General features: G+C 46.7%; 1 protein-coding gene across 1 annotated transcript in view; it reads left to right on the forward strand.

Moving 5' to 3' along the window:
- Nucleotides 1–13,376, forward strand: part of TRPM4 (transient receptor potential cation channel subfamily M member 4) — a 54,487-nt gene that overhangs the window by 19,444 nt on the left and 21,667 nt on the right. The window contains exons 4-8 of the mRNA XM_075605646.1: nt 5,182–5,362; nt 8,284–8,450; nt 9,001–9,178; nt 11,225–11,289; nt 12,564–12,746. Of these exons, the coding sequence (XP_075461761.1) occupies nt 5,182–5,362; nt 8,284–8,450; nt 9,001–9,178; nt 11,225–11,289; nt 12,564–12,746 (774 nt within the window). The remainder of the gene's footprint in view (nt 1–5,181; nt 5,363–8,283; nt 8,451–9,000; nt 9,179–11,224; nt 11,290–12,563; nt 12,747–13,376) is intronic.

Here is a 13,376-nt window from a genome sequence, read left to right on the forward strand (position 1 = left end):
TTTTATGTCAACATGGGCGGGCTGCTATTTTTAGCCAAGTTGTCACTAGCTGTTTATCAGGCGTGCACTGGAAACCGTTCCGACGTCAGCCATTCAAAGCAGGTTTCTGCAAAGCGCCCGGCGTCCCGGCAGCGAGCAAGGACACTTCTATACAATCTGTGGCTTTTGTCGAAAGGACACGATGCAAATGCAACTGGTTTGGAATAAGCTGCTTGTACATTTCCACAAACATCAAAGACACATTTTCTCTGGGCACAGGCAAGGCAACAATGAGGCACAGGCTGAAAACTAATACCCCAAAACCACACTACAAAATAATTTGCTTATAAATGGCAAGACAGAAGACAGGGGTGCCCACTGCTACATCAAATTGACATTACATATATGGTAATGAGTATAAAGTTGAAATACTTGAATAATAGTAATTACTTGTTTTTTTAGTTAAACCCTTTGGCCAAAGCGTCGTAAGCCTGCATACCAAACGTCAAGGTTAACCAAAAACGTTATACTCATTACCATATAAGTTTTGTCAATTTGATGTAGCATTGGGCACCCCTGTTTTCTGTTGTATACATTTGCCACGCTCAGTAGCACTCATTTTGGCATAAATATATGTTTATGATGTGGTGGATGTAGGAGTTTGAGCTACCTGGCAATGTGTGTTAATCAATTTCTGACTGGTAACAGTCAAATGGAGGTTAGGTGGTACCTCCCCTCAGAGCTCGCCCCTCCCCACCTTTTTAACTTGGGAGGTTCTGACAATTTGCTGAATGGACAAGACTCACTGCAGTTGCTTCCCCTCATACAGAGGTAACAGGAAGGGTTCACAGTACAGTGTAGGACCTGCATTTTTGGTTTACCTTGACGTTTGGTATGCAGGCTTACGATGCTTTGGCCAAAGGGTTTAACAAAAAAAAAACAAGTAATTACTATTATTATTCAAGTATTTAAACGTAATACTCATTACCATATATGTTTTGTCAATTGGATGTAGCATTGGGCACCCCTGTCTTCTGTTGTATACATTTGCCACGCTCAGTAGCACTCATTTTGGCATAAATATATATTTATGATGTGGTGGATGCAGGACTTTGAGCTACCTGGGAATATGTCTGTTTATAAATGGCAAGACCAAAAGCTAAGGGTATTGCCCCAAATACTGGTATCACTTTAAAAAAAAAATTTTTTTAGCCACATTTTAATTCATTGCGGAGGGGCCCACAACGCATTGATGGGGACTTTGTCAGCAAATGAGTTCACATTACCTTTTACGAAAGATATATATTTGTTAAATTGCCTCTTTTATGGCTGATGGAACAAAGTCACAGAGTTCAAAGGTCTGTCTGATCCGTGTGACCTGGGTCAAGTCACTTTATCTCACTGTGCCTCGGGCACCAAAAAAAACTCACCTGAGCAGGGACTGTCTGTAACATTCCTGTGTGCTGCACACCGCGCACTATCCTGTAATTGGGAAGCGCTCTGGGTCCCATTGGGAGAAAAGCGCTATATGAAATACAGTAGTTATTATTTTAAGAGAAATGGTTTACTCTGGAACACTTCTTGAGCAATATATGGTTATTATCATATAAAATAAGATTACCCCTTGTTTTATTGCCCTGTGACACACCCACACACCAGGAGAACCACAAGAACTGTAACATTTGGACTCCAGGAGCAACTAGTTTACATCACCTCTTAACCCTTTTCACTTTGGAAGGGCCACGCTGCATAATATTGTTAGAAATGAGCTGTATAGGCACTGGCAGAAGTCCGCTCTTTGATGGGAACCAAGGGGACTTGGCAATAAAATCCACCAATCCCCTGTGGGACCGTAGAGGAAGGCAAGGCGGCAAATGATGCATTGATTTCTTTCATCTACTATATATTTCTGAAAGTGTCATATGTGTCCGGGTCTGTATGTGTCTCCCTCTGCCCCTCCCCGTGTCCCTAGCGGCAATCTCATTGGACCTTGGGCCAGGCCAATGAGATTGCTCCCTTGGGCCGCCCGCCCCCGCACACCTCTCATTGGCCTGAGGCGGAGTGAAGGGGGCGCACACACACAGACACACACAGACACACACAGACACACACAGACACACACAGACACACACAGACACACACAGACACACACAGACACACACAGACACACACACACACACACACATCACTATACACACACACACATCACTATACACACACACACACACACACACACACATCACTATACACACACACACACACACACACACACATCACTATACACACACACACACACACAAACACACACACACACACAAACACACACACACACACACACACACACACACATCACTATACACACACACACACACACACACACACACACACACACATCACTAAACACACACAACCCCCCCCCCACACACACACACACATCACTATACACACACACAAACACACACACACACACACACACACATCACTATACACACACACAAACACACACAAACACACACACACACACACACACACATCACTATACACACACACACACACACACACACATCACTATACACACACATCACTAACACACACAACCCCCCCACACACACGGTGTTACATACATTAGCGGGGCTCACAGTGTTAGCAGCACATCTCCCGCTCTCTTCCCACCGGTCCCGGAGGCTCCGCCTCTCCCTGTTTCCCGCGCTTTCACCCCCCCTCCACGTGGAGCTGCCGGACGGGTGAGGGAGCTGCCGGACGGGTGAGGGAGCTGCCGGACGGGTGAGGGAGCTGCCGGACGGGTGAGTGAGCGGCCTTCACCTCCCCTCACCCCCCTTCACCTTCCCTCACTCACTTCCCCTCCACCACCCCCCCCCCCCCGGCGCCGCTACAGTCAGCGGGGGAGCGGAGTGAGCGAGCGCGCGCCAGGGACACAGCGGGGGAGCGGTCACAACACGCTGCCTCCCGCCTCAGATCCACGTGGGAGCTGCCGGACGGGTGAGGGAACGGCCGGACGGGTGAGTGAGCGGCCTTCACCTCCCCTCACCCACCCCTCACTCCACTTCCCTCCCTTCCACCTCCCCTCCCTTCCACCTCCCCTCCCTCCACTTCACCCCCCCTCCCTCCACTTCACCCCCCCCTTAACCTCCCCTCCACCCCCCCTTCCCACCTTCCCACCACCTCCCCCCCTTCCCACCACCTCCCCCCCCTTCCCACCACCTCCCCCCCTTCCCACCTTCCACCACCTCCCCCCCTTCCCACCACCTTCCCCCCCTTACCACCCCCCCTTCATCTACCCTCACCCCCCCTTCACCTCCCCCCCTCCCCCCCCAGCCCCCCACCTCCACCCTTCCCACCTACCCCCTCCACCCCCCCTTCACCTCCGCCCCGCCTTCACCTCCCCTCCACCCCCCCCTTCACCTCCCGTCCACCCCCCCTTCACCTCCCGTCCGCCCCCCCTTCACCTCCCCTCCGCGCCCCCTTCACCTCCCCTCCGCGCCCCCTTCACCTCCCCTCTGCCCCCCCTTCACCTCCCCTCCGCCCCCCCCTTCACCTCCCCTCTGCCCCCCTTTCACCTCCCCTCACCATCCCCCCCCTCACCACCCATCCTCACCTCCCCTCCGTCCCCCTTCACCTCCCCTCACCACCCCCCCACCACCCCTCCGACCTCACCTCCCCTCCTTCAATGCCTTTCGTCCGCCCTCCTGCCTCTGCCTTTCGCCCACCCGCACTTCTGCCTTTCACCCGCCCACCGCTCACACCCCTGCGCCACACAGCCGCCGCACGCACTCAACAGACACCCGCCACTCGACACACACCCGCCGCCTCTCACCCACCCCACACACTCGACACACACCTGCCGCATCCTGCCCTACGCAACAATATCACTGACCAGCTGTCACCCGCACTCGCCTCACACCCTAGCAGGACCCCGACCCACAGCCAGCACTCACTACCCACGCGCCACCCGTACTGAACACCCACCCGCCGCCTCACACACGCTCACACCCTAGCAGGACACACGCCTCACATTTTCACATCACTTATGTCACCAAAATATACATTGTACTGTGGTGTGTTTACAATAAACCATTTTTATACAACATCGTATTACATTTTCTTCCATCTTTCTTTTCAACATTATTATCCAACCTTTCCAACAAATACTCACCTATTGTTCCACATTTATAAATAATACTACCTATTACGCATTTACATCCCGGGCAACGCCGGGTCTCTCAGCTAGTAAGACATAAATGAACTTTTTTTTTAAATGTACTGTATTTTTATTATTTTAAAAAAAATGTAGAGATATCGATCTAAAAAAAAATGTAATTAATAACATGTTGAGTATTAGATATTATACACAAATGCCTGAAAATGCAGAGTCAACATTTGTGGACTACAGTAACTATGCTGATGCACTGTGTCGATTAATAGTAGGTGTGATGTTTGCACGCTGTAATGTGGCAAAGTTCAGTGTAGTTAGAGAGCCAACAAGTTTTCTGACTTCTTGGACATTTTGTATATTTTATGATGAGCATGTGAGATAAAGACAGGGAGTTAAAATGAAGTTAAAATGATATTCAGTTCTACCATCTTGTGCCCTCTCTGTTTTTTTTTCTTGGCCTCTTTTTCTCCCCTCTCTCTTTTTATTGGTCAGTGTTTTACAATGCTTTCCTCGCCTACCTACTCTGGCGTGTGTGCGTGTAAACTATTCTTACCCTTTCTGTTCTGCAATCAAGTTTTATTGTCATTTCAACATTGCAAATGTTTCTTCATTTTCATATCCATTTAATGTATATCCTATCCATATTCCTAATGTTGCCACTCATAAAATACCAATGGCCTTTTAAAATCCAAAGATGTCCGTTCAAACCATGTGCAAAGCCCTCGCACAAAAGTGATTGAGGTGACAGGTTTAGTGCAGGGTTGGCCATTTTCAGTCCTCAACAGCCACCTTTTAAAAGTTATCCCTGCTTCAGCACACGTTGCTCAGTCAATGACTGAGCCAGTGATTTAGCCACTGTGCTGAAGCAGGGATATCCTTAAAACATGACCTGTTGGTGGCTCTTGGACTGGAGGTGCCACCCCTTGTTTAGTGTCCGTGCTGTGTGGTGAGGAATAGGACTTGGTTTTTATTATATTTATTTTTTATCTCTGCGGCTTTTGACTTTTTTCCCCCCTTCCACTTCACAGTTCATCCGCCTGTCCAATGAGACCGAACCCGCTATTGTGTATAACCTCATAACGCATCACTGGAAGATCCCTCCACCAAACCTGGTGGTATCCGTTGTGGGAGGGGATGGTGACTTTAAGATGAAAACCTGGCTGAAGGACATCCTGAGGAAGGGATTGGTCAAGGCAGCCCAGAGCACAGGTCAGAGGTCAAAAGTCTCAGACTAGGGGGGTCATCAAAAGCAATCTTTGGAAAGTGGCTTGTCATATTATTATATCAGTCTGAATCACAGCAGGGCCCTCTATTGTCTTAAATTGCAATCTAAAGAGTGGGCACATTACGCTCTTGTTGAAACATCCAAACCCAGAGTGCTTTGCACCAACATTTAGTTTTTTCAATTTCTGTTTTTCTGATTTTTGGAAAAGGTTGAATGTCCGCCATAGCCCAAGTGAGCAGTAAAAACTGCACTCTGCATTGTGTCTCATGAAAAGCATCCTAAATAGATACTCTTATAGGTTACTCTATTCCAGGGGTATGCAAACTGGGGGTGTGCCCACTTTCTGGGGGGGTAGCGGCGGTTAGAGAGGCCCCGCGCTCTTCATGAAGGCATTTAAATTAAATGCCAGGGGAGCGGCGAAGGCCTCTGTAACTTCCCTTGCCTTGGTTCCGGCGGCTTCTGGAGCAGGGCAGGAGAGCCGGGAGGGGTTACAGGGCAAAAAGTTTGCGCTCCCCTGCTCTATTCAATATACTATGTAGCCAGATAGCCACACTGCAGAAAATGATAAGCTCAATTCAAATAAATAGGACTAACTCTCCAAGGGCCGGCGACACGGCTTCACAGCATTTTATAAACGGGCCTTCACTTCTTTTACATCTCGCACAGCTTTTGGATAAAGGTAACAAGTGAGGCCAGTCCTGCTTTTCTAGCATGACTGCGAGTCGGGCTCGTGATCTGAACACCTCTCCAAGGATTTGCATCAACCAAAAAGATTCATCAGTCCTCTGTAAAATGCAAATTCGGCCACAACATGCTGTGCGCCAGTGCCTGTCACCCGGTACAGAGTCTGCCAACATACAGGTGCAGGTCCTGTCCAGTCTTGTATATATTTATATAGCAGTAATACATGTGACAAAATAATAAGAGACATTAAAGTACATAAGCACCTCTCGCATAATAAACATTAGGAAAAGAAGTCACTGCATCGAAGAGCTTACAATCTAAGTGTATTTTTGAAGCCACCAACAGGGCTTGCCAATAACTAAAAATAAAGCTTCAGAATAATTGTCTTCATTAAAAGTGTTTATAACAGGGATTAGGTATTTCATATTTTACTGCTGCAAACCAAGCAATATCTTTTGTTGTATTTTATTTATTTATTTTTTAATCAGTTCTGTACTATGAGAAAATGGTTGTAGCATTTTTTTTTAAACAACTCTGAATGACAATTTGTATGTATTATAATGCAACGAGCCTCTTGTTTCTATAGTAACCATTTACAAAGTCACAGATAGTGAGTCAATACTCTACAGTCACTTGGTGAACACCCGAGCCAAATCTTCGCCGATCGATCACAGGAGAACGGATCGATCGGCAACTTGGCTAATTACGTAACATTGTGTGGCTTGTATTGCTGCAGATATTAAAGGGAAAAATACATAAAATAAAAAACCTGCAGCTTGTACTGCTGCTTTAAACCAGAAGTAAAGCTCTACAAAAGATGTTATATTTACTAGTAGTAAAGATAAGTGCACAGGTCATAGAAGGGTGTGTATACACCCACACCGGTGCCGGCTGTAAATGTGTAAATAGCTTTTATTATAAGGGGATAAGGGTGAGAAACTAAGTGGCATGGATGGCTTCCAAAGAGAATAAAGGGAAAGTGCTGGACACTGTAAAAAAAAAATGCATAAAGGATACAAATACCGGTGCTCCTGGTCCAGGGATCTCTGTGATAATCCAAAGTATAATGAAGGGTGAAGGAACAGGGCGCCACGGGTTTCTAAACAAACTCATTTATTGCCAACAAGATGACTTGACGTTTCGGCCACACTTGGCCTTTCTCAAAAGAAGAATGGCTTCCAAAGAGACCATGTTACTTTCTCGAGCAATGCGGGTTGAGATCCCAAACACACAAAGCTTTGCAAACCCACCGTGCAGTTCTCCGGCAGAGGCGAATCAGAACTGAAATGAGTCAAGCGTGTACAGCAGCTTCAACGTTTCGCCTGTTTCCGTCAAGGTGAACATGAAGTGTCATATTTACTAAGCGGTGCTATGCCACGGGACACCTTAGAGCGGGGGTGCTCAACTCCAGTCCTGAGGACCCCCAACAGGTCCGGTTTTAAGGATATCCCAGCTTCAGCACAGGTGATGCAGTCTTCGACTGAGCCACTGATTGTTGCCACCTGTGCTGATGCAGCGATGTCCTGTGAACCTGACCTGTATGAGGGTTTTGAGGACTGGAGTTGGGCAGCGCAGCCTCCGAGTGCTGTAAGATACCTAATGGGCCGTTCCGCTGAATTGGCCCCGCGGTGTAATATGGAATGACACCACTTAGTAAATATGATCCATAGTGCTGTGTAACCAGGGTTGAGGTTCTGGTCTTCTGATTAGTGTTAAACATGTATCAATTGCAGGCGGCTGCAGGATATTGTTCAAGTGTATTTACTTGTTCCCTGCCCCTGCCTCCTTTATAATGGAAAACCACCTCTCCCCAGTTTGTGTCCTGTATGTGCGTACTCTGCATAGCATTGTGCACAATGGCTAATGTGTGCATGGCTGCAATCCATTGATCTGAGTATGCTTGGGTGGGTCTTCCATTCTTGTGTATTTGCGTATGAGCAAACTCCCCTGTACAGTAATTCCACATACTTTATCGAGTGTGCATATAAAAAATATATAATGTATTTAATATTCTCCGTAACAAGATTACAAGAAATGTTCCACATTGCTAGGGGGATAGTCACAAGGAAACATAGGTTTTTTTGGGGGGGGGGATTAGCCACTCTGTGCAGAAGAAGTAGCTCTATCTCTCATCACTAGTTGGCTCATGTTAAAGGGCTGTGTGCCTATGAGTCCCCTTTCTTTCCCTGTTCACTCATATATTTTAACCCCTCCCTGGCAGGTGCCTGGATAATGACCGGTGGAATGCAGGTTGGCATTGGGAAGTATGTAGGTGAGGCTGTGCGGGACCATGCCACTGCCAACTCCAACGCAAGGACCAAAGTGGTTGCAATGGGAATCGCGCCTTGGGGAATTGTGAATAACTGTCAGAGCCTGGTAAATCCTAAGGTAAGAAACCCCGGCTCTGCTGAAAAAGCTGTGCAATACGACAAGAATAAGATTATGGGGGGGTCCAGGTTAAAATGGACAAGAAGCTACAAGTGACATACTGTGATTGCTCATTTGCATGTCATTACCCAGAATCCCTGGCTGCAGTGGAAGCATTGTATGCTAGGGGATCATGGGGAAAGACAGGGTTGCAGACGTGCCTGAGACATGTGACTGGCTCACAAGTGGTATTTTTATTTGTTGTATACTGTACGTTGGAAGGTTTTTAAAGGGGCCTGCAGTGCATTGCAGTGTTCCTCTAGTAACTCACTCTGAATGTGTCCGCAATTTGACTAGTCAATGTAATGGTAATTGTGGAACGGAGTTGCGTTGTCTTGAGACAATTCCCTGGCCCTTTCCCCCAGATTAGGGACCAGTTGGCAATTTTTAAACGTTTTTTTTTCTTTTCTCACTGCAACTCTTCAGTAACCCCTCCAGCACCGAATCTCTTCAAATTATTTAGCAGTAAATCAGGTTCATGGTTACGTCTTCGTTCATCCCCTTCACACAGGGCTCTTTTCCAGCCAAATATTACATGGAGAATGTGGATGGCCCGACTTACTCGTTGGACAACAATTACTCAGTCTTTCTCCTAGCAGACGATGGAACAAACCAGCAAATGGGAGGAGAGACCAGCTTCCGGTCGAGGTTAGAGGAACACATCTCCCGGCAGAAAACAGGAGTAGGGGGTGAGTTGGACTATGTTGCCCACTGGTTTCTTACAGGTTGCATGGTGGGGAAAAATGATGGTACCTACTGTATGCCTTTCCTCTGAGACTGGGGGAAAACCACCCGGTATATAACAATGTTACCCACAACCTTGGCTAACTTGGTGACATTACGTGTTATGTTGGGAAAAGAGGTAACTAGTAAAAAATAAATGCATTATAATTCTCTTTAATATACATTATGGTTACAGAAGCATTTATGGCTGGAATAGCAATTATCCAATTATGTCTTATGTAAAGTATGGCCATTACACAGTCATAATATGACAGGAATGTGAATTGAAAGACTGTAGACCTGTTTTAGGATATGCAGTACCTTCTTAAGTCATTTACTCTGCCCTATATAATATACATCCTTATTTGTGCAGAAGGTGTGTTGTGGGATTGGGAAAAGAGCAGTGATTATTTAAAAATGTTTGTATACATATGTAACTGAAAAAAAAATATTCTGAAATGCATATTTTTTTTATGTGGCAATTTGATTTCAATCCAGTTTGGCAGCTCGAGGACTTGAATATTAACATTGTGTATGATGCCTTTCATATAGTAACTGATTTGGAAAATACTAGCAACACTGTCTCTCTGGTTAACATAAGGGGTAGTTAAGGAGAAATAGGAGCGGTGGTCAACATTACCACACAGTTACAGTTTAAGACACAGAAGGATATAGAGATTTGTATGATATCAGTGTCCTTTAAATGGATGTCTGCCATCCATCAAGACCAGGGGTTCTCCACTCCAGTCCTCAAGACCCCCACCAGGGCAGGTTTTAAGGATATCCCTGCTTCAGCACAGGTGGCTCAGTCAAAGACTGCCACTGATTGAGCCGCATGTGCTGAAGCTGGGATATCCTTAAAACCTGACGAGGGGGGGGAGAGAATTTGAGGTTTGACTGGAGTTGAGAACTCCTGATCTAAAACTACCTTAATCATTATGCTACACTTCCTCCTATTCCACTCATCAGCATAACAGAGGTTCATAAAGTGCTCCATTATCAGTGAACAGGTCAGGAGCTGTGTGACAGATTTATCTACGTAGAAGACTCGTAAGAAACATGTCTCCTACGTTTATGCTGTAATCTTATGCTACACCGCGACCCTCCCGTCACGCTGTGCTGAAGGCAGCCCCCAGGCTGCTCTCTGATGTCTCAAACCTTTTTGGCTTCCTACCTGTGGAATTTCCTCCCCCAGCAGCCACTGATTCGCATTCCTCCCCATCTCCAAGTCGCACCTAACACCTCATCGCTTCCTCAGCAGAGCCTGTGGTTAGCTGAGGCTGGTCTAGGACATTTAGTAGCGGAGGTTTTGCCGCAACCACATGGCCGCCGGTGCTTTGCCATGACTCACCCCGTCACCGGAAGCTGCCACTTGGCCGCTAAGGTAAAGGCCCTACACTAAGCCCTTACCCTAAAACCCCCCTACCCTATGCCCTTACCCTAAAATGTAACCCTTAACCTAAAACACCCTACCCTAACCGCTAAAACCCTTAAATTAACCCCTACCCTAAACCGTAATAAGTTACCTTGGAAGTGTCCGGTGGCAGATCGGCTGCGGTGGAGGGTCCGTCTGTGGCGAAGCAGCAGCGACCATTTGCTTGTAGCGAAACAACCTCTACCAAATGCCCCATCCCCCCTGCGGCCATCCTTCACTCCTCTGCAGTTATTTTCTCCCTCACATATTGTGTACACTACACTTGTGCCTTTTATTCTATTCTCTAAGCCTCCTATTGGTCCATTTATATTATAAGCTCTGTAGGGCAGGGAGTGGACTACCTAATTTCTATTGTTTTTAATGTCCTGCTTGGACACTTTTATATTATCCCCCTGTCCTGTTTGTATTATAATTCTGTAAAGCGCTGCATACATTGGTGGCACTATATAAATATATACAGTACTATACATACATAGTACCAAAATATAAAACGCTTGTTTCACTTGTAACTGTAAATAATGGGGTCTGGGTTCTTGGTCACGTGTGTTTTTATTCATTGGACAAATTTGTCTTCCAGGCAAAGGGAGCATTGAAATCCCTGTTTTGTGTATGCTGATAGCTGGGGAATCCAAGATGCTGGAGGTAAGGTTGTCTCAACAAGAGACCTTATTCATCAGCAAAAGCCTGCGAGTGATAGACTTGCTCATGAAAAGTATTCCATTGGAAGGCAAGTGACACAGGCTGGGGCAGAGAGAGGGACAATGATTAATATATTGGCATAACGATGCATACTGTAGGCACTTACTACTAGTCTTAGGCCTCGGTCCCGCTGTGCTCGTTGGCGCGGGCGGCCACACGCAAGTTCCCCACCAGCAGGGGAATCCTCCCGAGCTGGTCCCGGTCCCCCCTGGCGGCACAGCGCACTACACGCTGTGGCGCGTCAGCCGCTATGGGACACAAGAAAATGGTGTTCCCTAGCGTTGACGCGTCACGTGGTGTGGCTGTGAGCCAATGGGGAGGGGAGGCTTCGGGAGGAGGAGAGGCTTCGGGGAGCGGGGAGGAGTGTGGAGTGACAGCAGCGTGAGTGCCTGTCTGTGTGTGTGTCTGAGTGCGTGCGTGCCTGTCTGTGTGTGTGTATGTGTGTGCGTGAGTGCCTGTGTGTGTGTGTGTGTGCCTGCGTGTGTGTGTTGCTTACCTTCAATCAGCAGCTCCAGCCCGAGTCCGTGGAGGGAGGGGGGGGGAGAGTAGCGGTTCCTCCGCTCAAGCCACGCCCCCCCTCCCGCTCACACCTCCCACTCCCGCCCACCTCCCACTCCGGCTCCCGCTCCCTACAGACCGCATATCGCGGTCTGTGTATGTCAGCGCCCCGTCTGTCTGCAGTGCGGGCGCGCTGACTCTGGGAGCGGGGCCTTAGCCTTAGAGAGGGAGAGAGGGAGAGAATTGACTTGTTTACATATACTGTTATAATATGTAAGGCTGTCCCTACTTGTGTGAGCTTGCATTGTAAAAAGAAAATACATGAATATCCTGCAATAAAGAAAGTACATCACTTCATGATTTTACTCCATTTTTAGAAGGCTAAAAATCAGCCCAGATGTTTCAGAAACGTAATGTCTCACATTTGCGTTGAATCTCTTAAATGTGACCTTTTGCACAGAAAGGAATGTATCATTTTGTTGTTTGCTCAACAAAATACAAACTGATACACTGATAAACAGGCCCAGAATTCATACACATACCACATTACAGTATAAAGAATATAACAGGCACAAAGCCATACAGCAGAATGAGAGAGACCTGCAAATTAAACTATGGTATATCAGATGAAACAATGTCAGGCAGCTTTGAGAGGATAGTACCTTGTTTGTCTGATAGCATGTGATCTCACCCCAATACCACTGAATTAATGCTTTCAGAGGGTGTATAAGGCCACAATGAGCCCCATCCCGTGCCTTTTGGTGGAAGGGTCTGGGGGGGTTGCCGATTGCCTGGCGGAAATCCTGGAAGAGTCCCTAACCATGGACTCCTTCAGAGGCCTGGTGGAAGAGAAACTGAAGCAGCATTTCCCTAAAGAGGACTTGTCAAAAATGGTTAAACAAGTAAGTCCTGCAGTGACCGGTTGTTGGATTTAATATCCGAATTACAAACTATTGCTAATGTAGCGCATTTAATGGACCATATTTACTAAACAGTCTTCTGCCATAGATACCTTTTCGTTGCTGAGACTCCTTTCAACCCATTGACTTGAAAGGGCTGTAAGGTGTCTTCTAGCGCCAAACCGTGTCTCGGGGTAGAAGATTGCTTCGTAAAATCCTTTTATTCCTGCACTTAATTTAGCGAGGGGAATTGGGCAGACTTCGAAACATATAATGCAGATTCTGATAATATGACTCTGGTTTTATTACACTTGTGATATAGATGTCACATAATGCATCAGGTGCATTTATTTATAACTTCGAAGGTCTTTATATAAATTACCCAATAAATAGACACTTATGGATGAAATGGTTATTGGCAAAAAAAAAAAAAACTAGGCAAAAAAGGCCAACCAGCTGGCAGAGAATTATTGTTTGTATACTTTTGCAATTTGTGGAAGTGAGTTAAGATGGTCTGAATGAGCCTACACCCAACATCTATCGAGATAATGGCCTGTTATTGGAGTGCGTTCCATCCAAGCAAAAATCATATGGGGAACCTCCAATACTTGGGGTATGGGGGAGATAACATCA

The sequence above is a fragment of the Ascaphus truei genome, chromosome 6 (assembly GCF_040206685.1).
Source record: "Ascaphus truei isolate aAscTru1 chromosome 6, aAscTru1.hap1, whole genome shotgun sequence".
Lineage (NCBI taxonomy): Eukaryota > Metazoa > Chordata > Amphibia > Anura > Ascaphidae > Ascaphus > Ascaphus truei.